Source organism: Lates calcarifer, linkage group LG20, assembly GCF_001640805.2.
Source record: "Lates calcarifer isolate ASB-BC8 linkage group LG20, TLL_Latcal_v3, whole genome shotgun sequence".
NCBI lineage: Eukaryota > Metazoa > Chordata > Actinopteri > Centropomidae > Lates > Lates calcarifer.
Window position 1 is genome coordinate 10,791,664 of NC_066852.1, and position 26,594 is coordinate 10,818,257.

General features: G+C 39.9%; 1 protein-coding gene across 7 annotated transcripts in view; it reads right to left on the reverse strand.

The window, feature by feature from the left end:
* The window catches only part of LOC108893618 (unconventional myosin-XVIIIa), a 59,615-nt gene that overhangs the window by 21,015 nt on the left and 12,006 nt on the right, over positions 1-26,594 (reverse strand). For 2 of the 7 annotated variants that reach the window (XM_051078375.1, XM_051078381.1), the window contains 24 exons: positions 25,463-25,552; positions 25,193-25,264; positions 23,312-23,371; positions 22,423-22,510; positions 21,967-22,073; positions 21,702-21,878; positions 21,314-21,524; positions 21,079-21,221; positions 20,808-20,908; positions 20,556-20,619; positions 20,031-20,175; positions 17,263-17,433; positions 16,298-16,388; positions 15,705-15,897; positions 13,580-13,666; positions 10,967-11,105; positions 10,002-10,161; positions 9,709-9,895; positions 8,166-8,391; positions 7,909-8,018; positions 6,691-6,756; positions 5,067-5,195; positions 474-617; positions 178-267 (listed from right to left, as the gene is read on the reverse strand). In XM_051078375.1, coding sequence (XP_050934332.1) covers positions 178-267; positions 474-617; positions 5,067-5,195; positions 6,691-6,756; positions 7,909-8,018; positions 8,166-8,391; positions 9,709-9,895; positions 10,002-10,161; positions 10,967-11,105; positions 13,580-13,666; positions 15,705-15,897; positions 16,298-16,388; positions 17,263-17,433; positions 20,031-20,175; positions 20,556-20,619; positions 20,808-20,908; positions 21,079-21,221; positions 21,314-21,524; positions 21,702-21,878; positions 21,967-22,073; positions 22,423-22,510; positions 23,312-23,371; positions 25,193-25,264; positions 25,463-25,552 — 3,051 coding nt within the window. Of the gene's footprint in view, positions 1-177; positions 268-473; positions 618-5,066; positions 5,196-6,690; positions 6,757-7,908; positions 8,019-8,165; positions 8,392-9,708; positions 9,896-10,001; positions 10,162-10,966; positions 11,106-13,579; positions 13,667-15,704; positions 15,898-16,297; positions 16,389-17,262; positions 17,434-20,030; positions 20,176-20,555; positions 20,620-20,807; positions 20,909-21,078; positions 21,222-21,313; positions 21,525-21,701; positions 21,879-21,966; positions 22,074-22,422; positions 22,511-23,311; positions 23,372-24,350; positions 24,378-25,192; positions 25,265-25,462; positions 25,553-26,594 lie in introns of all 7 variants that reach the window. The other 5 variants (XM_051078379.1, XM_051078380.1, XM_051078376.1 and 2 more) reach the window with 4 other exon arrangements.

The window sequence follows — 26,594 nt, forward strand, 5'->3', positions numbered from 1 at the left end:
TGGAAACACAGAAACACGAAGGGAGTAATGTAAAAGTACAAAATACTTCTACTACTTCAGTTCTAGTACAAGCAAGCAATCAAATCTTGAAGTGAAACAAATGACACAGTGTAACTCCACGACCAATCTCAAACACCACCTTCCCAGCATGCATTGCCACAGGCAGAGGGGACCCACCCTGCTCTCCAATCGATCCGTGTTCAGTCTCAGCTCATTTCGCTCCTTCTCCACCCTCTCGAGCTTCGATTTCTGCTGCTGTATCTCCTCCTGGAGCACAGAATATAGCTATATGGGTTACATGTAATGTCGCAGGTAAATGTGTAAAATATTAAGTACTGCAAGAAAGATATTAAACATTAATAACAGGTGCCATAAGTGCCATGCTGCTGCGGCAGGTAGTGCATTTTGAAAGTGGATTAGAGGCTGAGAGGAATTTATAAGGTGGGGTATATCAGACAGAGGGGTCTGCTCACGTCTTTGCTTCGCATCTGCTCCTCGGTGAGCTGGACCTTAATAAGGGGCTGGACTGTGGTGAAGAGTTTCCACCATGGCCAGTCCTTCACACCGCGGTTCTTCTTGATGTTTTTCTGGATGCAACGGATCGCTAGGTCCTGAATCTAAAACGACACATATGGAGAAGCAGTCACCAAAGAGGAACACATATGTGAATGTAGGTGTTTGTTTTAGTTTGCACACAGAGCAACACAGTTTGAGTCGATGGAGTGTAACATTGATTAAAGTACTTGGAACCGAATCTGCAACTCAATTTTCTAATACAAATATGTGCTTCATGTGTGCAATGCGGAGGTATCACAGGACAGTAGTGTCTAGAGGTCCATGAAACAATGCCATGAAATTAGGAAACTCTTAATTACTCAGTGGAATAAACCCTTTACAGAACTCATCTACTGCTCATCATATCATCCTCGCCACCGATGAATAATATTTGAAAAACACGGCATTCCTCAGTATTGTGTTATAGTGCCTGTATAAGTGCGAGCAGCTATCCCAGGACCTGCCAGCCTCCTCTGGAGACTTTCTGTGGAGTGTGTTCCAAGGCTGGAAGCTAATTTTTGATTAATTAAATCAAACATGTTGGCAGCTAATTCCAAGTATTACACGATTTCCATGCTGCTTATGCATGAGGCTCTCTAGAAGCAGCAGCAGCAGATTATGGGCAAACCCAATTAGAGCAACACAATTTCTCAGCATCAGGTACATTTTACCCTGAAGGTACCTCTCTATGACCAATTAGGATTTGTCACACAGAGAAAAGCCTTAACATCAACCAAAATGCAGCAAATCTGTGACAGAAGATTTAAACAGGTCTCACTTGTCATATTTACTCTAAAATGAATAGGAGGTGAACAAAAGATTAGACTATATGAGCACCATGGATAAACATTTTGGTTTTCATATCACATTAAGAGGGTGTGACAACTGTAAGACAGCGTGATGCGAATTAGGATTGGGAGCCAAGATTAAGACAAAAACGTGGTTTCCATCCTCTTCCTCAATATTCTACATGTACATAGATGTGTTTTTAGTGTGTGCATGTGTGAGTGTGTGTATGTTCATAGGCCTGCAGGCGTGTAAGACATCTAAGTGTTGCAATATGTGACTGTAGCACCGTCTGATGTCACTTTGATCCCGCACCTCAGTTTCTGGGGATTTCTTCCACATCAAATCATGCCTCTCTAAAGGACAGCAGTTTTGATTATATGTATGATCTCATCATGCCTGGTTCATTTCTTTATCATTATGCTATCAGATGGCATTTCAATCTTTAAATACAAATATATTTCCAAGAGCTATAATACTAGCAGTTTGTATTAGCAATAAAAACTGGAGAAAATACATGTTACACAAGGAAATATACCACATACCAACGCAGAGCCTATCCATTGCCTTTAAAGTGGGAGGTTTTCATGTTTCTTTCATACAGATCTATGGGATTGCATGTCTCAAATGAATGAGATATCCTTTAGAATCCCCTGTCTAATAAAGGTATATGGTAACATTCAGTAAGAACTGTTTCAAAGAGGGGAAAAGGGTTCGAATCAATAGGGATAATATTATGAGACTAGAGCTAGCTTATGCTTGCTGCTTTGCACTGATTTCAATGTGAATAACTGAAAAAAAACATCTGTAGGATACCTGAAGGACAAAACTTCCAATGCGGCAAGTGCCTGCTGAGGCAAAATAACAGACTTTTAAAATGTCAGGTTGTTCCCTTGAGGAGACAGTTGAAAGACAGAAAAAAGAAAAAAAAAAAAAAAAAAGAAAAATTCTGGTTTTGTCATTTAATGTCACATGGGCTTGGCACAGCTTCACAAGGTTAACATGCCAGGGAATATCAATCAAGGGAACTTGTGACTTTCTGTCACATCCCTATACATCAACCAGCAAGTGTCTGCGAGGCTTCACCAGAACTCACCCGCACTGTTCCAGAGGCAAATTACCATCTACTGTACCTGCTCAGACTGGATACTTCAGTGTAAGAGGCTGTGGAGCCCTATCAATTTTCACAAAGGGATAACAGGGTAACAGCAAGGGCGCAAGTGGATGCTATTATACCTTGATTATTATAAGATTCAACAGCAACACACACTGTAAATCTTCTCTGTGGAGAAAAGGGGAGGTGAGAATCATTCACTAATCCACAGTCCTGCTTCTGCTCTATAACTCTGGTGTCGACTAGCTGAATCAGTAATACTATAAGCAGAGCGAGATTCAGAGGGAAAAATGTCCTTCAGGTAATCATCGCAAGAGATGTATATACCATACATGTAACAGCTGAACAGTAATAAATCTAGCTTACTGTGTTTCTTGAGCAGTGCACAACAGAAGAGGAAAGCAAACCAGTTTTGGCACTACACCTTTATTTATCAATAGTCTCTTTCACTCTCACGCTTGACTGCAGCCTCCGACCTAATACTGTTAAAAGCTTTGAGATATTTTTTTTAGAAGTGTTTATTTTGGTAGTTAAGTCCAAAAACAAGAACTTTTGTGATTTGACATGACTTGTCAAATCAAATCACTGCCAATGACTGGACTATTTCAGTGCAGTGAATACTTGCACCAAACCGCACCATGCAGTGAATCAGTGCGGGCTGTGTGCTGTATGTTTACAAGTAGAAAATATAGCTCAGCCTGATATACTGATCCACATCTACGATCAGTGATCTAAGCCACTCTTGTATTATCATAAGCTGTTTCAACTACACTGCGGGAATGAGTGGAATACACAATTTCTAATTTCTATTTATTTACAAACATTTCTGTTAGGAACAAAGGAACAGTACAAGGCTACACTAAGAAGTCAGTTAGCTTAGCTCAAAGGCTTGTTTGTCTTAGTGCTAACCTAAGGCTGTTGACAGTAGCTTCACATTTACCATAGAGACATGACAGTGGTGTCAATCTTTTCATCTAAGCCTCAATAACATGTTGTACATATTTCCATAATGTTACATGATTCCTTTTAAGTATGAACAATTGACCCTTGACATTTGAGCTTCATTCTGTGTGTTTTATTGTCTATCTATATGTCTATTTGTGCTTGTGTGTGTGCTCTACTGCATGTAATTTTTTAATTATCCCACTCAGGATGAATAAAGTTCAGTGAATTGAGCTGAATGGAATTAAAGTAACTGATTTTTGAAAGAAACTGGGCATAAAATTTAAACTGTGTGCATGTCAGTGCACATTACTATCATAGTACTAAGCCTCTACATTAGATCAGCCTGTACCCTTGCTTTAATTGAATCTGTGGTAGCCCTCATGACCATCATAATTGCATGTCACATCTTACCTTGCAAACCTAAAGAGTTTAAGCATAATAAAATTACAAGATAAAATAAAGTACTATCTTTCTATTATAGATACATTTGCAGGAGATAGAGGGTATATGATGGCAGAGAGAAAAATTGCCTCCTTGCTAATGGATTTTGTAATTGCACAGTTGCCTAGCAGTTTGAATGGTTCCTCACTGTTGATTCTCCTCAAGTTTTTGCAGATTATGAAGCATCACTTAACCTGCTTCACGGTGTGTATAATGACCTTTGAACTTAATATATACAGTGACCGCTCTTGCTTCTCCACTTTCAGCCATTGCTAAAACTCTTATGGTAGAAAACAGTAATTACAGAAGGTAGCTGGAAGTCCAGTAATATAAAAAAGGTCATATTGATTTGCCTTATAGCAAAGATGACAATTTAATAGTTTTAGTGGCATAATATACAAGTGAACAAGATATCTACTCAGTAACAGCATGTCAGAGTGGATGGAGACCAGTAACACTGATTCTGTTTCTGCTGGTTCATCACTAGCCAACTGAAGCAGCACATTCACTTAAATAGTAATCACAGAGCGGGAGGAGGACTGCAGGGCTTCATACATCACAAGAGGACATGCAGTCCACAGAGATGGACCCATCGCATACTGGGAGAAAAATGGAGAATGGGTGGAGCAGATGGGTGTGTGAGTCAGCAGCATGTGTGATATGGCTGCATTTAAGGGGAGCGGTTTGATAAAATGCAACAGCAATGGACATGTCACCATTAAATATTCCCTTGGGAAAGCTGATTGAATGGATTACAGTACAGGAGGATTGGGGGTGGGGGTCGGGGGGGGCGGCGGCGATAGATTTAGAGAACACATTTGTAATTAGCTGAAGATTTACAGCAGAGCTGGCTAGATCTACCCCAAGAGCAGAGCAAACAGGTACTAAAATTAGCTACGAACTCTCAACTCCTGGTGGACTCCTAGGCAACAACACCTCACATTCTTCAAGTACTTTATCTATAAAAAAGAAAAAAAGCTAAGCAGCAAACAGACCCTGATACTTACTTCACCGGCCTTTGCAAGTATAAAATGCATTTTTGCATTTGTAACTTGCCTCTTATATCAATATATCAAAATGAATCCATTTGATTTTTTCCTCAATTAAATGATGACTTGTATAACATTTGTGACAATTTACTCAATTTGGATAAATAAATCCTTGGCATTTCGAGCTCAGGCTAATTTGGACAAAGCCATTCATCTCAGCGTGATGTCTTGCCTACCTTTCTTTTCTTGAAGGCTTGTCGTGCCAGGTAGCCTCTACATGCAGCTTGGAACAGGGTCAGATTACGCTTGGTCTGCTCATCCCTCTGTTCCTCCAGCTTAGCCAAAGTGCCAGCTCTGAAGAACAACTGGAGCAAAAAATCACACACACACACACATATAAGATCAAATAAATTAATTAGTAAAGGATAAAATTATTGAGAGATCATGTAATGCTTATTTCAGCCATGGGGAAATTAGATTTCAAGGCCCTGCTTTAATGTGAAGCACAGCAGCAAAATAAAAACAGGAGTTAAAAAAGTAAATAAGTGCACTGAAGCAGTAAATCAATAAGAAACAGTGTAATCCATGGACAAGTGAGTCTTATCTAAGTCAGAAAGCTGTGGTTAAGTTATTATCTCGGACAATCAGCCTTGTCTGTTTCTAATCTGGGCCAAAGGTAAAACACAGGTAAACAGGCGGCGACAGAAAGCAGATCACGTCACAGCCTATCTATACCTCAGAGGGATTAGGTACTGCTAACGCATTCTAAATGTGATGGGAGGAAGCTATCAAAATGGATGGATGATGACAAGGAAAGTGTCTCCACCCAAGGTCTCTCTACACAAGTCCCAGTGCTTTATAAATTACTAAATCCATGTGATCTGTTAACGGAGCACAACCTGAAAATGAGCAAACAGCTTTAGTACGAAAACCTGCAAACCAGGAAGGAGGAGTGATGCATTCAGTGACATATATGAATATTACTTTTCAAAATGCTAAGTGGGGCTGAAGCAGACGCTGTTTGTCTTTCATCATCATCAGATGTGCGTAGTGCTATCTAAAATGGATTTTAGCTATGCTGTTTTTAGGCATGTGGCTATGGTAAAAGTTGATTTTATCCAGTACAGAGCTTCGAGTCCATTGCTGTAAGGTTATGTGGGGCTGGTGTAATTGGCATGCAAGTGAGACAGGTTGCTAAGATGCCATTGGAATGCTTTGTCAATGGCCAAATGTGCTTGTCTACTTCTGAGCCCATTTCACACTCCAAAGTGTTGCACCATGTGAAGCTGCCTCAAAATCATTCTTGTGTCATGTGTTTTACACTGCACATATCTGGGAGCGCAAGTCCCGCTGTTTTGTACATTATTGTTTCCTTTGATTTCCTTCTTGGCTGATGGCCACTTTCCGGCTGATAGGATTAGACCTCAGTGTGCCAGGCAGTGTTTACTGTGATTACTTTACAATGGTTGTGGTGAAAAACAAAGAGGGCCATCAGTTGTGAGAATTTGCTCTAATGACCTGAAAAGAAAGAGGGAATTACGGTTACGCAGTCGAGCAGGGTAGAGACATGCCTCTCAGGTAGCCACTGGCTAAAAGGCTGGAAGAAGGGGCCAGGCTTGGCAACTCTCCAAAAAAGGATGGCAAACAAACCTCAGAGGGGGACAAGTGTAATGAAAGACACACTCCCCCAGACAGCAAGTGTCCTTTAAAAAACAGGAGGATAAAGGATAAAAAGAGCTGTGTGCTGCAGCTCTGTGTTTAGACTTTTAAAAGGAGTGAAGCTGGCAGCGACTCACAGCAAAGGTTTATTCTATAATTTTAAAGCTGTTTATTCATTTGAGGTGTGGTGGCATTACTCACCCTGCTCAAACCCATGTGGTAGCTGCTTTTCTCCAAATCCAAGGACTCCAGTAGCTCCTCCACAGCCTGGGCAAAAACACACATGCACACAAACACACGCACACACTTAGTCTTTCAACTGCTCGATCCAGTGGGAACTTCCACTAACACTGCAACAGTTCAGTAGTCCACAGTTCCCCCCAGTTTCCATCCTGAACTAATGGTACAGTTCACTTTTTCTTCTTCTCTCACATCCATTCCCAGCTGTATTTTGTTTTTGAAAGTAAGACAGGGAAAGTTTGGTACTCCAGAACCTCCCAACCCCAACAGCAAACCAATTACAACCTGTCCCTGAGAATCCACCTGCTTCTGGCTTATTCCTCATGATCCCCAGGTGGTCTTGGCCCTATAGCGGCTTTGAACACATACAGTATATCCTATGCACAACTACAGCATCAGTCAGCATGGAGCCTCTCCTCTCCCTGGTCATCTATCAGCCTGGGTATACTGTGGGTGTATTATTGTCTTAGACTCTTCTCTCTACTTGAGCCTCGAGCCTGAAATACCACATCTAGATTACACCAGGAGAGGTCTGCCGTGAACACTGAGGGGCTTGTGTTTGCCAGTGTTTCCACAGAAACTCAGCACCAACACACAGACACGGGGGAAAAGAGCTTTTCTCCCCCTTAACCCCATTCTTTCACTCTTTCTCTCATTTTTCTCTAGAAACTAACTTTGTGTTTTATTTTCTCTCCACTGCACTTCAACTGGGGCTTCTCATGCAGAGAACCAATGCACAGCACACCCCATTTGATAGTTAACTTTTAAGAATAAAACTCAAACCAGGTTTCATGTAAAGGGTTTTAACAATAATTATCCATAAATTAAAAAGTGATAAAGCATCAGTATTTTCAAATCAGCATGGAAAACTTTTGCAGCTAGATCACAAAAGATGATGAGCACATCTACTTGAATGTTACTTTGAAGCTTTGAACGTAGTGAGGCATTTTCTAAGCCGCTGTACTGATCTGCCTCTTTCACAGGCTAGATACTGATGAGGTTAAGTTGATTAGATCGTTACAATAGCTCTGATAAATGAAGGTTTATTTCACTGTCAGTTGGCTGCTGACAAATCAGGGGCAGATGTAATGAAGCTGCCTCTTTACAACATTAATCTCCGCTGTGCTTGGCCAGTGGCAGAGCTGTACATTTCACTCCCTCTCTCAATGATTGACTTACTCTCCTCTCGTCCTTCACTATGTAATTCCGCCCATGCTTCTTGGTGAGGTGTGGTGCTAGCACGTCAAAGCGCCGTCGAAACTCGGAGAACACCATGTGATCAGGGTAACCTGTGAAGGTCAGTATTGGATGACAACATTATATTCTGCAAATATTTATAGAGTAATTGGTATTTTGTGGGGATCCTAATACATACAAATAAGGAGGTCTGTGTTTCAATCCCTGTCCTTAGTATGTTACAGAAGCAGCAACCTCACCTTGCCTATGGATCCTGAGAGAATCGAGCAGCTTGGAGCCCCGCAGCTGGGCACGGAGCAAGGCTACATCTAGCTGCATTAAGCCCAGATCTCCACTCTCCCCTTGAGCGTCATTCTCCCCTCCTTTGTACAGGGATCCACTCAGAGCCTTGAGGGCATCAGCCTTGGGCAATATGCAGTGAACAAAGTGGATCCTAGACCTCCGCACCATGTCAAGGAGAGCATCCTGGAGAAGACAGAGGAGGGCAGCTAGCCAACAACCAATGCAATATCTTCCACTGATGTATCTATATATAAGCAGTAGCTTATGCTCTGCATAATAACTCTGGCAACATCTTACAACATTGCATTTTTAAAGAATTCTTAGCTATTTTCTCTTTAAACATCCACACATATAAAATCTACCATTTATTTTGCAAATTGTGTACCAAAGCACTTACTAACTCTATGAGAGCACTTGAAGACAGACAATAAATTTGACTCTGTCATCTCAATTTTTATAACCTACCTTAAAAATGAATGTGTTTCTCTGTACTGTAAAAGCTTAATGTGGATTCCAGATAAGGCACATTACCATATAACACTTGTGTCTTTCAGTCTTTACTAGTCTTTGTTATGAAACACATATTCTTAAATAAAATCTTGAAGTAACAATCTGATTTTGGTACTGTTTGATTAAGCAGTTATCTGTTGTTTAGCTCTTTCCACTCTTCTGGTTTATTCTATATTAATTATGTCCATAACTGGATTCCACACCTCACAGTTTACATCTCTAACCATACCATATTTCACTATAATTTATTTGCTATAACCATGCCATGCACTGATATTGTAGAAAGCAAGATTCTTTTTTTTTTTTTTTTTTTTTTTTTTTTTTTTTTTTAAATGGCATGGTATTGGATTTTTAAAAAATAAAAAAATCTAGGGTTTTGCAGAAGTATTCAATATCGACATTCTTGTCAAGCAATGGGTTTGGAAGCAATACAGCTGCGGAGCTGTTCTCATAGCACACCAACACCAAGCCCAATATCATTTTCAGATTTATCTCTGGCTGCAGCCCAAATACTGGCCTTCATCCCATCCCATTTTCTTTACAGCTCCATCAAGTTATTTGTGACCGCTAAGTAGATTCCAAAACAAATGTACAGCTATGAGCCTTCACATATTCCATTAACCTGTCAAGTTTCTATAGTTAATTTGTTAGCAAACAAGAAACTGAAGATTGGGGTGTTGATTTTCAGTGGGCATGGTAGTACTACTGCATCACAGGAAATCAGCTGAAATAATGTTAACAACAACAATGTTGCTAATGGAGCAATAATATTTTAGTGCCTCCATTTTACTTCCATTTTCATATTAAAGATAGACTGGCTGATTTTGGCATGGTGCCCAATACCATCCCACATCCCCAAATACACTTGTAGTTCACTACTAATATTTTGGAACTTTGGTTTTTAACAGTGGACAAACTTAAAAAAAAAAAAAAAAAAAAAAAAAAAAAAAGTTTGACAGGCTGATTTTTTCATTCATTCTCCCTTCTCACCACTTGAAGCTTTATCTGGATGCACAAGGACTTCTTCTTGATAGCAGCCACCCCTGTGGTGAAGGTCTTTCTCATGCTAGTGGCCCGTCGCAAGGACAGCTGGGAAACACCCTCAAGGCCTGCTATGGAACCGGACAAAACAGTGGCTCCACCCGCTCGGCTCATGACCAGTGAGCTGATGATCTTCCTGCAAGAGATACAGTGCCTCAGCCTGAAGTTTCATGATAATCCACTAAAGTAATGTTTTGTCCATGTCACCAAAGACAGACTCCTCCTGTACATGTGATGCTTACTTCTGGGAGTCCTGCAGAAGGCTCACAGCATTGGTAGAGGCAGGATTCTGCTTGGCATAGTTGAGCCACCCACAGACATCATACTCCACCCAGTCTGTCCCATGACTGTGCCCCAGCAGGAAATGGTTATCCTTTTCACTCTTCAAGAGGAAAGTGTGACCTGATGTAAATGTGAGAGGCACTGTTAGATTCCCTGGCTCATTGCACATACAAAGAGAGATGACAAAAACATACAATCTGCATGAGAGATTTATCAAAGCTGTCTGATGATAACAGACAGCCTTTTCCTAACCTAGTTGTTCATGGATCCCATTAGCCTGTCCATGCAGTTTTCATAAGAAATGTTTAGATCCATGGTTCTGTATTCTCATAAATAATGCAATGGCTCATATCAAATATGATCGGGTAGACCATCAAAGAGATATGGGTGATAAACAAGAGAGAAAACCTCAAATCTGGCCTATAAAAAGAGTTTGAATGAGGATCTTTCAGCTGTTGCTTTGGAGGCCTAAGATGAAATTTTGCCCCCTATTCTTTCCTGAATTCTATTATGGGAATTTTTATAAGCTGTAACCTTGATGAGTGTTGTCAAGGTTGCCAACAGTGTACGCAGAAAGGATTTGTATGACTCATCTACAGTATAATGCTGGTCAATCTTTTATATACAACCTGTTTGGAATGATATGAAGAGCCTATTCTCTGTTATACAATACAGTGTACTGTGACACAGGACGAGAGTCTTCAGTAGCGTACTGATGTAAATTTCAAATGTTAATATCATTAATATTAAAATGGTATGTATCTTATTTAGATTAAATATTCATATTAGGTCTTTCATTTGGAAGATAAATTTTTTTTTTATCAGTTTCTTTAAAGGTCATTAGGGAGAATGGTTGCCATAATTTGCGTTAGCTTTAAGTGTGAGTATATGTGCGCCTGACTGTGTGTGTTTGTCCTCTCCTTGCCTTTACTCTCGCCCTCTGCAGGTCCATAGTAGCTAAAGAGACGTCCCAACAGCGTTTCCTCTGATCCCCCAGGCTGCAGTGCCTCCTCTTCCATTAGCCACAACAGGCCCCGTGCCTCATCTGTTCGAACTGTACGGACCTGCCAAATAAACATGTACACATACATAAGACACACGCGCACAAAGGTTGTAGGTGCTTAGCACAGTCATATTGTGAACAGACAATGCTCTGTTTTACCTTCAGTCCTTAAGGAACAATAGTACATCAGTAGAAATTACTTTTACTTTTTAACCAAACACTGCCCTGTACCATTAGCTTACTTTCCATTTGACCTATTTGACCCTCTTTACTTAGAAGTCTCCCGCTAAAACAATTACTAATAGACCCCCATACACAACAAACACCTATTATAACAGAGTACACAAAGTAACAAACCACCTTGCTACAAGGACATTTAGCTTGTGTTAGCTATTTAATGAGAACCAATGAATCAAAAGTTATTTCAGCCTTTATTATTTATCCACCTCCTGGGTACAGGAAAAATAACAAGATAATACTACTTATGAAAGGTTCTGAAAATGATCCTTCAAAAACTTGGTGCTGGTCTCTATAGTCAGTGTCACATTAAATATTAGCTGCTTTCTTAAATGTCAGTAAAAGTAGTTTGCTGATTTCCATTCCCAGTATGAGCCAGTTGTGACAGGCCTAATATTAATATTAGCATTGGAAATTAAAGTTTCAAAAGCATTTGTGGTCTCTGTGCCCTTCAGCAGTTGTTGCTATAATAGCATCATCAATTTAGCATTTCCTTATAATCTAAATGGAAATTTTAAAAAAAGAGTTCATGAATATGAGGAGTAGCGGGGGAGAAGGGATTAAAAAGTAATACAATTAGTATTTCAATTAGTGTGAACACAGAAAAGAAAATAAAACCCACTCCAGCACTGATGATCATGGAATAAGTACATGGGAAAGGGTTTTGTCGCCTTCTTTTATGATATCAACCACATAAATGTGACTTTTGTGGGGCTGTGCAGCACAGATATTAGAACCCATACCATATGTTTAAACTGTTACCATACGCAAGCCCCAAAATAATGAACCCAAAATAAAAAGGTTACTGTTCTTCAACTCTTTTCATCACAGTCATGAGCCTGGATTTCTTTGAAAGGCAACTCTTTAAATTTTAAAATCAAAAAGTCAGAATAAGTTTAAGAGACACTGAACCAAAGTTACAGAGGCACAAACAAACATGACAGAAATGAGAAGTTTTTTGACTTGCCTTCTGTTTTTTGGCATAAAAAGGGAAAATAAGGCCTGTAGTAGAACCTTTTGTGTAAGAAAACACTTCAAAACTTCTAAACTGCTTTGCACAGATAAAATCCGGAGACTTAGAGCTTTCAAATAATATAAAATTTGTAAGGGTTGGATGAAGACTCAGTCCAGCACAGACCAAAAATCACCTTAAGTAGCCCTACCAATGCCAAAGCATCCCACAGATGGGATGGTCTACTTTTAAAAGGTACATTTATGTCTACAGGATTAAACAACATATTTATCTACAAACCGTACATACCAGAGTCAAAGGCTTGAGTGGTACACTTTTTGGCTGAAGACATTTTGAATAACCCACTATTGTTTTGTGGATTATGACAAGCCCCAGAGAAAACAATCTCTACATTAAGGTAGCCAGCTTGGTTAACATGGCAAATGCCTGAATTCATCCTGGGAACCCTGGCTTGGGAACCGAACCCACAAAACCAAAAACTGTTTTAGCAGCTGTCTGGAAGTTACACCGGAGACATCCTTATCAGCAATGCACACTACACTGGCTGCAAATACAACACAGAGTATCAGTTTGGAGGAGACATATGACGACTATGAGGCTTGAAATGAATTGAGCATTAAGGCTGTTTGTGATAACGGACATCTGTGCTACAACAGGAAAAAAATATCTTAGAGTGGAAAAAAAAAATCTTTGATCAAATGTTTTTTTCATTCTAAGCAGCAGATCTTTAAAGTTGACTTAAGAAATGACTTTAAGGAATAAGTGTTTTTTTTTCCTTTGGTTTTTAGATTGATGTACTACAGTTCAGTGCTTCTGATGACATTCCCATTAGAGTAGGAACCCTTTAAAAAGTAAAGCACTCCAACCAAACACACTGGAATTATACCAAAGTGATCTATGACTCTCTAAACTCTGCCATTTCTGTTTCCATGGTGCAGATCACAGGCTGCAAAGGCCAAACATTGATTTTCTTTCTTGAAGTCAATTCTATAACCTTTCTTTTCCTGCTGCTACCCTCCCTTTCTACCCTCTGCCAAACAACACCATTCAATATTTTAAAACTCACATAAACAAAACATCTGATGCTTAAAAATGATATTCAGTGTTGCAAAAAAGGGTGCCCAGAGATTATCGTGTGAAAATAGAGCATGAAAGGCATGTGAGTCCCTTTGGTGCTCTGAGAAGCATTCAGAAGCAAGTTATTAATCCAATACCAGATTTATACATGGAAATATCAAGAAAAACAAGTGACTATGCAAGTGGGAATACAGTGTTAAGTTAAAACAGGAATAAAGACAACAGACACAATAAAGTGTTGAACTTACCAGTGCTTGGCTTGAGGCTTGGTCTACCACTGCCACAGAAAGAGAAGGGCTGGGATCTGTGTCATCCAAAGCGAGCTCTATGTTCTCCTGGAGAAGAAAGACAAGCAAAATGACAGGGTTTTTTTTTTTTTTCAAGGGGAGATGTAAATAGTGTTTTTGGAGAGTGAAAATAAAAGAAACTGGGGGTTAGGGTAAGGATTTCAGCATGCAAGGCAGTTTGAAGCCCAGTGTTAGATTCTTTTTATGGCCATGGTCAAATATGTTTAATCAAGAAGGGTCTGATAATTGTTAAATGGTAATGTAGATGATGAGGAATAAAACCGTTCTTCTTCATGTGAATTTAAATGGGACATTTACATATGTAACCATGGTTCTCTGAGTGAAGAGTCTACTGTCCCTTTTCAGACACAAGACCTCTTAGAAGAATCTATGAAACAACAGTTTGTCCACAAGAACCCAGCTCCTGCTCCAGTGCCCCCAAAAGAATCCATGATCTTGAGCTAGTAGATTGCTACAGATTACCCAAGAACTGTGGAGTTTGAGGAACTGAACATTGTTTAATGGTTCAACACAGCTCTGATCCCATGTTGTCATGAGCCCTCTGAGACTCCTCCATGTGACCCTAGCGCACATGAATGTTAATTTCAACAAGGAGTGCCAGGTATAGCTGTGACTAATTGATTAATAGATTAGTACATCAAGAGAAAATTAATTGATAACTATTTTGATAATGGATTATTCCTGTCAATCATTTTTAAGCAAAATGCCAAAGATTTGCAGTTTCAAAATTTCAGGATTTATTTCATATCCATGCACCCAATGAAGTTGTGGACAAAAATAATGCTGCAATTATTTCTGGGAAGATTTATGGATCTTTCTTAAATGTAAGAAAACCAAAAGCATCAACAAATCTATTATAATAACAAGAGCATTTGGCATTTACAAAGACTGTTTTTCCTACAGGTGAACTGAAAAGCTAAAAGATTTCATTACTGTTGCAGATGAACACTGCATAACATTTCTGGAATAAAGTGGAAATAAATGTACTAAATTGCCTTCACCAGAGAAAAACATGCATACAGCAGCTCACAGTGACAAAGTGCAGGCTGCACCAGAAATGTGAGAAAATGTTGGCTGTGCTAATAGTGTGGCCGTGACAGATGCCAGTGTTCGAGCTGCCTGTGTATGAGAAGTAGCCCTAAATGATTTTTGTTCTCTGCTGGAGAGATTCAATGTGCAGAAGAAACTCAAAAACTATCCACACAGCCACAGAGCGCAACAGCATTTAATCTGAAAATATAAAGTATACGCCTGCTGTGTATATCAAAGTTTAACCTGCCTGTCACTGCCATTGTTGATACTGTGTGCTGATTCAAATGAGTTTGACCCAGTTTTCAATGACAGTTTCGCAGTCTCTTATATTTTCAAGATGCACTGAAAAGAGAGAATTACACTACACAGATTTATGCAATACTTCATTTCGCTCAAAATCCCTTTCTCCCAGGCACAGGATGTGGGTGGGAATGTGGGTGGGAAATCCCAGGATCGTTCTTCACAGTATCAAAAGTAATATGATCAGGATTTCTGTTTAACTTTAGTGTGCTATCAATCAAGTTTTGAATAGCAAGAATACTTCTAAGATTAGAGTTGGAACAGCAGTAATGGATGGATATATTTATGTAAAAAAAACTCTTTTATATCTATCCTTAAATATGTTAAATTCTCAGGCTGACTGTGCCCAGTTATTGTGATCCAGTGCTGCTCAACAGAAAGGAGGAAAGAAGAAGAATAGTTTCTTCATCATTGGGCAACATCACTGCTGTGCATGTGGGCGTGTCTCCCAACGGCAGTTGTGAGTGACTTTACTTTGATCTGAGCAGAGAAGGTGAGGGCTGGCATCGCTAATGAGAAGGTCTGACACATGAACTACTTTGGCTTGTCACAGCCTGTGACAGGTGGGAGGGATAGTGTATCTGATGTGTGAACACATACACTATTGGAGTTGATGTATTGGTGGGAAAGCAGCAGACAAAGGGAGGGAGAGAGAAAGAGGTAGGAGGAAGAAAAAGACAACGAGAACGAGGCTACATGTATGTGCGGTGCATAAAACTTCACACATCCTCACCTCTTTGTATCTCTCCAACTCCTGAACAAAGGTACGCTGGTAGAAGAGGGTTTGCAGACGTTCTTGAGTGTAGTTGTGGCAGAGGTCCTCAAAGGTTGCGCCGCATTCGCGCTTTGCCAGCCTGGGGTTTTGAAAGCCTGGTGTGTCCACAATGAGCAGAGAGCACAGGGAGTTCTGGCTGGATTTCAAGGCCCTGAAGCACACAGGACAAATATTAGCTGTTGATACTTGAGACAATGCTCTATTGATTACATTCACTGCATATAACCCCTAGCTCTAACCTTAGCTCTCTCCACTGCATCCCTTACTTTGACCTTCACTAAATATAAACATAATTCTATCCTAAAACCTTAAAATAGCCTCTTGTACTCCTAAATTGCCCCATTAAACCCATTACAAACCAATATTTAACCCTCCATAAATTACAATAATGTAAATTTCATTATATAATACTATTCAAGATGTCAAGATTTAGAAAGTAAATATGCATTAAATGATGCACAAGGCATCTGCACATGTCTATTATATAACATTTCAGCCAAAACCATGACATATTTAATTTGATACAGCTTCAGTGGATCAGCAGTACTAACCGGTTTATTAAAGAAATGAGGATAGTGAAGAGTTCAGAGTAAAGCCCGGATGCCATGGCCTCCAAACACTCCATGGCTGTAGCCTTGGATCCTAGTATGTGAAGCAGGCAGATACAGAAGAAATGAGAAATAGCCAGCACACAACAATTTCCATCAACAAATAACGAGGACCAGACAAATCAGAAGAAGACATTCTATTTTTCCAGCTATAAAAACTAGACTAAAAAAATGGTCACTAAATTTCCTTCTAAAGGGATGTACAACATTTGAACATATTATGCCCAAAGGCATTAAGTATTCAAACTGGGTAGGAAATTGTCTTTGTAAAGCAGTGTCATTTAGGGACTCAGGTGTTTCCGAATTGGTCAGATCAAACAGCGCATACTCTTGTCTGTGCCTCGCGGCGACGGCCACCTGTTAAGCTCTCCTAATTCATTCCACTATCACACAAAATAGTGAGTTTATGGTGCTTGGGGGATATTTTCACGTGTGCACACACACATCTATCACTACGTTCATGTGTGAGGGGAGATGCAGGAAGGGCGAAACAGAGGTCAAATCTGTCCATCCCTGCTGTGATTGAGTTTAACTGTATCCTCCTGCCCTTCAAAGTATGTTGCAGTAGTGATGGCCGTCAGACCTGCACATGTGAAAAATCAATGTGAGGCAATTATGATTTCAAGGACAATGAATGAAGAGTGGATCCAAAATTGCTTGTCCCTACATAGTGTGTGTACTTATCTGTCAATAGCCATTGTAAAGCTGTGGTATTCATTACTAAGATAAGCTTTACTTTCTCCAGAGCATGCAATTTCCCTCAGGTGATGAGCAGAAGAGAATGTGTGTGTGTGGAAACAGAGTGAAAGTGACAAAAGAGAAAGAGAGGGGGGGTGGGGGGTGCGGGGGGGGAGGCAGTGAGGAATGAAGAAGAAAGAGTCTGTTGGTAAATGTGGTCTATGGAGTACCTGCATCTGCTGTGCCATTTTCGTCAGAAGCCTGGCGAATGGTGCTAGTTCTGGGCAGGGTGCCCTTGGCCTGGTGCTTGAAGATGGAGGAGGAGAGCTCCTCCAGGGTGCAGCCCAGCAGGTAGGCCGCCTTCTGGGCCCACTCATGACGTGCAAATTGTTTCCTGCCAGCTGAGACACGTGCATGAAAACGTCCATTAGACCTTCTGCCAACTACCCCAGGCACATGGCTAGCCTCGTAGCTTTGTGACAATCCTGTCTCTGACAGGGTGGGATTATGTCTCTGGTCAAGCTGACACTGACACAGCTGGTGAGAACATGCACTAAAAGGACGCTCAAAGTGTTGATGGCTTGAATACATTTAGCTAGTGTTGGGGAAAAAAAAACATAGCCGCTAGCTTCTAGAAGTAAAAGCTTCTATTGCTTAATGCCAACAAAATGTCTATGAAATTGAAGTAATAATTGCTCCTTTTATCATCTTGAAAATGAAAGCAAAACTTATCATTAGGGGGACACAATTCATTTATTTACATCACGACCTCTGTTGGGAAAGACAAGTTTCTCTTTAATCTGCTGGCTGAGTGATGGAAACATGCAGATATGAGCACAAACTTCCATTTTAATCCACCATGAAGTGGTATCTTCTAAGACTTAAGAAAGAACCGAGGGGATTTCTCACAGAGAGTAGTGGGCTCTATCTATTTCATCAGCGCTGCAGAAGCCAGCAGCAGGATGGTTGTAGAGACAAGCTAAGATATTTAAATATTTAGTTTGATAGATATTCACCACCACAGTTATTTAAGTTCTGGTAAAACATCAAAAGAGGAAATTGGATTTGCCAATATAACTGAATATTACTGAATCAAACATTAAGGAGTGTATGACTCCTACAGATAAAAACTATATATGTACAACATCTGCACTTTTAAAACAACCAGACTCAGTGTGGTAAAACTTCTTTTCTATCCATAATTATCAGACCTAAGTGTTGACAGTACAGTAAACAGAGAAAAGCAAGTTCATTTCAGGTGGTCCCTTTAATTAGTTCTGGTGGATTAGAGATCATTGCTGCCCTCTAGTGTTACACTATGAAGCTGCAATGCCAATGAACATCTATACAGCTCTTTATATTGTATGTGGTAGCCAAAACACAAACTAAACCTTGGCAGCAGAGGCATTTTTCAAAAGGTATAGAAGATTTTCATGAATTATTACTTCTTCAGACTTCAGACAGTCTATGTGTCGACAACTGATCATAACTTCTATCACATCATGTATTGTTTTTTTTCATGAGAACCACTTTCTTTATTTAATGGGAGGACAGGTCCATAAGTCACCCAGAAATTTTCAGATCAGAACACAGTTGTTTAGTGTCTGTATTCCCAACAGCAGATGCCACGGAGGACAATCTTCATCGCTGAAATTTTTAAAACTGTTCCTGGATGGTGTTGTACTGCCATCAAAAAGATTGGCAGCCAGCTGGAGGGGTTTGTTGAAAATAATTTGGCAAGCAGTTCTTGCATAAGTGACTGGCAATTGTGGTGCAGACAGAGAGTGAAAAGTGAAAAAACATATCAAGAACAAAAAAATATACAGACCCTCTCACAGCTACTATACAGTCCTTGTGAATTTTATGTTATATGTTATTCTGGATGTATTTGGCTTTCAAATCAGAGAAAGTCAGAGAGTATCCTTAGTTTGACTTTGCTAAACTTGCAAATCCCTTTTTCACTAAAGAGAGTTAAAATGAATAGTACACAGAGAATTCAAAACTTCTAAAGCACATGGAAGAAGTAATTTTAGATGTAAATAAATAAAGACTTTTAAATCCCTATTTGGACAGGCATTTATTTGAAAAAAACATGAATAATTGAATAATAATAATAAAAAAAATGACAGCTTCAGCCTTTTTTAAATGGAAGATATCTAATTTTAAAATGAAAGTCAAATGCTGTGAGATCTATTACTTTAGAGCTAAAAAAAAAAAAAAAAAAAAACAATCAAACTCTCTTACGATGTGTTTCATCATCATAGACATAGCTTCAAAGACGGGAACAAATCCTTGTGTTTAAGAGGACTACTGTTCCCTTAAGTCCTCTGATGCATTCTTATGACAAGATAAAACTTTTGTCAGACCTTAAGGCCAGAATGAGACTAATATTTTTTTTCTGTCCTTGAGCTGCAACAGTGTTTCTTAACAATGACTCAGCTACTTTACCAGTGGTTTCAGGCACAGTAACACAAACAGTGCTTTGTTTATTTAATATGATCATTTAGTAAGGATTAATGAGATCGAAGAACCCAAACTATGAAGACCAGGAGTTTTCAGTTGGAAGTCCTATCAGTTCTAAAGTAGAAACTGATCTCTAATGACCAGGAAAATATCCTGGATACTGAATAGTCATCCAAAATTCTTCCTAAATATTTTATTTTAAGCTGTAGATCAGTGTGGTGGAGCAATCCAACAACCTGTGCACTGGCTCTTTTAAGTGAAAATGCATTATTCAGTTATCTGAATTACAGCTGTCTTGCATCACACAGAGGACGCAACCTCAGTGACATAATACAGGCTTTATATTTGTGATATTACAAAAAGTGTTATTAAAATGATTTCCGCTAATGAGGGTAATTTTTGGCCAATTTAGCAATTTCATCATGCACTGCAGTATGTGTGACTGGTCTGTGTTCTGTCATGAATAACATCAGCCAAAGAATTAAGTGATGCAGGTATAAAATAGTGCGCTATGTGGTGGGCTCAGCAGTCTTACCCTTCGTAGCTCCTGCAGCTCCAAGATGGTAAATGGCCCCAAGGACAAGCCAGAAGGCCCTCTGCTCATCACTGCTGATCCCCAGAACCTTCATGGCTGCTTGCAGCTTGGAAAACTGCTGGGAGGCCCGCTGCTTATCCTCCGTCTGACAGATAACACATATATTCAAATTAAATTCCCTTTTGAACTATTAATAATAAGATGTCTTAAAGTAATGCATAAGCACATTTTTGGGAGGTTGACTGACCCTTTAAATTCTAAGTTAAAATGGGATTTATCTCAATTGGTGGGTTTATCTCATGGGCTGTTAATTTAGAGATAAGAAATATCAATAATTTGAGTATTAGTTTTGGAAAGCTTTTTGTACAGGGATTTTTGGCTACAGAGAATGTGCTACTAGACAGGCAACCTACATTTATATAAAAGTAATGTTAAATATTCAGCTTTATAACTGGTAAAAGTTTGTTGTTGTTGTTGTTTTATTTCTGGTCAATGGCCAATCTCTCATTAACAAGAAGCATTTACCTTTGTCTGAGGCATGATTCCAAATGCACTGTTTTCAGCAAAGTGGTTGAGGTGCAGCTCAGTTCTGATGAAATAAGAACAACAAAGCATCAGCATCTGTAATGTTTTCCTACATCATTAGAATAAGATAAGAAATTGGTCACATTCTCCAAAAGCATTAATATATCATTGCAACATATCAGCATATTAGTCCAGTGGAGAACTGTAGTGTGTAGTTGTGTATTTAATTAGCATAGCAGTATTAATCCGGACCTAAGAGAACTGTCCACTCCAGCCATCAGATAGTAAAAGACATTAAAAGTGGACTCTCCCTCTGGTCTTCTAGTCACCCTCATCTTCTCCAGGAGCATAGTCTGCAAGGGCATTAGCACAACAGGACATTTGCATGATAGAAAATGACATTATTACAGGCAGTGCAAGAAAGTAGAATAATGAAGCCTGCCTCCTGGTTAAAATCTAGTTTATGATCATAGCAGGTGTGCCAATGAATTAAATAAATAAATAAATATGTGTTTATTTGTACCTGGATAGAGGCTGATGTCACCAGGCCTGCCTGGTCAAAATCCAAGGAAACAATATGGGAGAAGCGACTAGCATTCCCATTCATACAGGTAGACGCATTTCCAAATGCCTCCAACGCTGTGTAGACCGCCTGCCATTTCTCTGCTACAGATAACAAAGACAAAAACAGTCATTTATAGCAACCTGCACAAAATTTTAATCATTCTTATTGTGAATTTGGATCCCTTCCAACCTACTGGAGAAGGTTTTGTTGGTGCTGCCAGCAATAGTAACGAGATATTGGATGATGTGTTGACAGTTGGTGGTCTTGCCACTACCACTCTTGCCCAGCAAGACAATGGACTGATCTTGGCGAGTTGTCAAGAGGTTTCTGTATGCAGCCTGGGCCATGCTGTAAATGTGAGGGGCGGTATCTTCCCTCCTGCAGCCTTTAAACATTTGCATCACCTGAAGAGAGGACAAGTAGACAGTGAAGAAGAAGAGGAGGAAAGAAGGGGACAAAATAATGGTGTGGTTGGTTACACATATCAATTCCTATCTTTTTCAGTTTATTTTGTTCTGATTACACTCATATTCTGCTGTCCCGAAAGAGATGTGTCATTATATGCACAGGCTGTAGCCTACCTTCTCAGAGTACATTGAGGGGGCACTAATGGGGTTAATGACCACCATGTTCGGCCCAGCGTGGGTGTGCACCAGGTTACCGCCGTAGCGCTGCCGCAGGGAGTGCATCACGCTCGACTCATTTAAATACTGCAGAGAGGCCAGGTCTTCCACTCGGTCAAACAACGGAGGGTTTGCCTAGGGTTCAAAGTCAGATGCTGCTCACAAACTCACCCAGTGCCATTCCTTATTAAAGAGGTTCAGAGTTGATTTGATGATTAAATACCTTTTCTACATCGTCTTCATCCACATCCAATAAAGATCCATCACTCTCCAGGCGGATTTTCACCTTCCCCTCTGGCAGGCTGCCTGCCTCCGTCTTCAGGAGAGTTGCTGCATCACCACAAAAGCGTGGAGTTAATTTATCATGACATATGATCTCACCCCGAGTGCAAAAGCTTCATCTTATCTTACATGTCTGATAACGTCAGGCAGTTGTATCTGCTTTAATAATGTCAGAGCTTTATTAAAACTAAACAAGCATTCAATGCTGAAAACACAGTCTAATCACACACAGCCTGAGGTAAAATAGGAGTTTATTCAGGTGCCCTGTTTTAACATCAAAATTTCAAAAGCATTTTCTATGCTTCAAACACCCACTTCTGTAGTTTTGCAAGAGACTTAGTTGAGAATTCACTTTAAACACTTTAAAACAGAGGGTACAAAAGAAGTTTTTACTAACCCAAGGAAAATCCATCCTTGTGGACAAGCCATACTTTTTCCGTGTTGTACCAGGCTTTCTCTGCTGTTATCTGTTCCTCAGTTTTTCCCTGTTAGAACAGATACAACTGTATGACCAACTATGGAACTTAACACATTAAAAAAGTAGAACTGTTTAATTAACTATTAAATCAGAAAATTGTATCGACAAGCACTGAAAGTACAGGTCACATTCACATGAGACACGTAAGGGGAACTTAATTCATTCAGTGGAGGGTTTCTTCAGTGTGAAAACATATATGATTTCGTGAAAGCTTGTTAATTTTTTTTATATTTTTTATATTTCACCTCCAGCATTTATGTCCGAGAACTACAGTTCCCACGCCTCCTCTTTTAATGCACCTTTCAGAGCTCACAGAGTGCTGACTGAACTCATTGAGGGTGCATTAATGTGTTTGCTAAAAAGGTGTCACAGATGTCAGAGAGAGGGGGGTGTTTCATCACAACCGAGTACATCAAATGTACAAAAATACAAGCACAACACACACACAAAAATGCACAAATATGTTTTGAGGGTTGCACAGAAATATGATAAACTACTATTAAACACACACACACACACACACACACACACACACACATCTCAAACACAGGGAGATGTGAGGACAGCGAGCGGTTAACTGTTGAGTGTTGACCCTGAGGAGGGTACTCTTATCTACTCAAACAGGTAGAGCCGCAGCGAAGATGAATCCTGGGCTTTCTCAGTGTTGGGATTGCCTCACTAACTACTGGACTATCCTCCCGCACCCCATCACTACTTCATCACACATGAAAACCACAAAGCACACATCACTGTGAAACACGAGAGGGATGCAACCAGGAACCACAATCGGTTGTAGCCGTGGCCAGACCTGAGCTGCAGCTGAGTGTGCTGCCTGAAGGATGGCCACAGGGTCTTCGACAGGCTTGGACTGGAGAGGGGAGGAAGCAGAGGTCAGCTGCATTTTTAGTGACTGGCTTCAACAACTAAACACTACATTCAAGTTCAATTTCCAAGCGTGCAATCGCAACAATGCAAATCATGGCATGTTGAAAAATGTAACTGTAACTGTTACAAATTATATCAAGTGAAAAAACACAAAACAAAATACTGCAGCAAGACCAAGTGCAATAGTAAGTCATGCAACGGTAGCAGAATGAGTGAGCCATTAAAATAATTGACCATAAAATAATTATAATACTATTGCATTAATGAGAAGGGATTACAAGGTGCATTTAAGTACAGTGTGTTGGTCTGCGGCCACAAAATTCATGTTCTGCTATATTAACAGTCACAGTTAACAAGATCAGTAGCACACAGTAAGGTATAAATGCCAGGCACCATGCAGCCAAGTGTGGAACAATGCAAAGTCAATGCTAATGTATTTATGTATATAGAGCTGTACTGCATAAACAAAAAGATCTAAGAGAATATAATATACAAAGATGCTGTATCACTGCAGCAAACAGCAGATTCAGGGATTTATGGAGTTTGAGTCACAGACACCAAGAATTTTTTAGTGCAAGGTATTTGCTGTTGCATATGACTACAGTATAACCTCAGTATCCACATGTGGGTGTGAAGGGCAAAAGCAGCAAGACTATTACACAGCTGCACATTGTGTTATTGTAAGATGAATGCATCATTGGTAAAGTAAAACTTTATTCATTTCACTAAGGACCTTTAAAACCTGTTTGAGGACCTCCTTAACTTTGGTAGCCACTGGTTTATGTCACATTACTACATTCTGGGCCCTCGCATGAACCATAAAGAGTAGCGTGAGGACAAAAACAAGTGGGCAAGCACAGACAAAGTAGGGCAGAGAGGGGTCAGTAGAGGAGAACAAGCTTAGATTCCAGCTCTCTGCGGGCGAGGTAGTGCGGTGAACCCATGGGTTGAGCAGGCCGTACCTGAGAGGATTTGTGGCCTCTGGCACGCTAGCCATGCAAACAGCAAAGAGGACAGCAGCAAGTCAGAATCCAATGACCCACAGAGAAGCAAAAGTAGAGACGTGGGACATAAGTTGAGACAAGAGCAAGGAGAAGAAATAAGAAGAAGTGCCTTTCAGTGTTCTAGACAATGAGAGAACAAGTAACCAGACATGGCCATATAATTAACACTGCCAAAATAATCAGAAAATGCCAACTTGGTAAAGTGCATGGTCGTACAGTAGGTGCTCCTCTCGACCTGATAAAAAAAAAGCAATTAACACTACAAAATGAATGAGAGGAAGGCAAAGACAATGAAGCTAAAGCTGTCACTAAAGCTGAGTAAATCCATTATCAAAGGCGTTCAAGTCAGCTGCAAGAGTAAAGGGATTCATGCTGTTGGATTTTCTGAAACAAAAACATGTTACCAATCACACACAGCATACAATTTAATCCATACATACATTTATTTATAGATCAAAATCCTCAGCATTCAGACAACACAAGTCCAACTCATATTCTAACAAAGCCCTCAGATTTTCTCCTGAACTAGCTCTGAAGTAATCTCCATAACTTGTGAGAGAAATTATCTCTATGGTCTCAGAGTTTTAGATTTCAAACCAAGTGTCCAACAACTCAGGGGACCCCTGTAACTGGAAACCTATTGGCAGCAGGAAAGCTTGGGACAGCCCAACGAGGACTCGGGTAATCTTTAGACACATTTCCTTTATCTGGGGATGCAAGCACTTTACTGAGGCTGGTCATAGGGTTTTTGCAAGGCATGGTAGGTGCAAATCAAACAAAATGAGGAAAAGAGATGTTACATCATTGCCGTTGACGGTGAAGATCCTCCTCACACGTTTGTAATCTTCCTCAGTGGGAATCAGCCCTGGGACCTACAGGATCGGCAATTGCAAATGGGTAGCCAGAGAGTCAAATCAAAGGATCCACACTTAATTACTATGTCCACTTCAGACAAACTGACAACTGAATGGGCACTCAGAAGCATTCCATGAAAAAAAAAAAAGTCTCGTGCTTTTGGATGTGAGAAACACAGGGTTATGTGTACCTTTGCAGTAAGATGAACTACACACCTGTTCATTTGGTGCAGGCTGGGTCTGGGACAGTGCTACAGAGGACGGCTTACCATTGGGGGCCGTGGGGGGACATGAAGTCTCCTTTACCTTTATACAATGTGCATAAATATTCACAAACACACAGACAAACGTTCAACACACAGAGATGAAATTAACATGGGAAGATGAAGATGAGCATGACAATTCAGAAATACAACTGACTTCAGGGGACATTTGTTCCTACTAATTTAAGTTAGTTAATTCAACAAGGAAATTAGTAAGAGAAAATTGTTATTAAAGAAAATTAGATCATTAAGTGCTGCAGCAAAAGAATAACGGTTTAAGTCTTTTGTTTGTCTGTAGTTATTTCAGCAACAATGAGTTGCACATTTTTTGAAAGTAGTTAAATAATTGAGTATTGGCAGAGCTAAACTGGCATACAACAATGAACAACACTTGAAAATTCTGAGAGAGGCAACTGATACTAAACCATCATAAGTTCTGTGATATTGGTTTGTAAATGTCTGCAGCTGTGGTGCTTGGATCAATAATTTTGTATCAAGGTCATATTTCAAGTTCAAATTGTGCTGCTAAAAACTTTTTAATCAATAAAATCATTACTCCTAACATATCTGAGCCTAATTTATTTTTAGTTTTACATGACAATAAGGCTAAGTAGGGCCATTACAAGGCTAGTTTTAATTTCAGTCTTTCTCTGTAATAAATAAGAAGTTAGAATTTAACAAACTAAAACTAATTAGGACCCACGCTGGACTGCTTCCCCCCCCAGAGATAATTCAGTTGTTTTTCATAGTAGTGGCTGATGTCAATTACAGAAATTCACAGAGTCTGCTGATAGTTAGCTCCCCTGAGAGTTGAAAAGTAAAATAACTAGACAGCACAAACCTCCAGGAATGCTGAGTCACACATAAACCTACAAGTTCAGCTGACATCTTGATTCTCCTCTCTTAATATCTGAAACCTGAATCTCTCCCTAGAGCAGTTAAACACAATGTCCCTCAGCAAAAATATGAGGTGCATATCTCCAAAATCAAATCCCTCGCTCCGTCCGCGAATGCCCAACTGTTCGACAGATTTCATGGACATCTGTTGATAAAATTTTCAGATGGCCTGCTGACAAACAGAATGC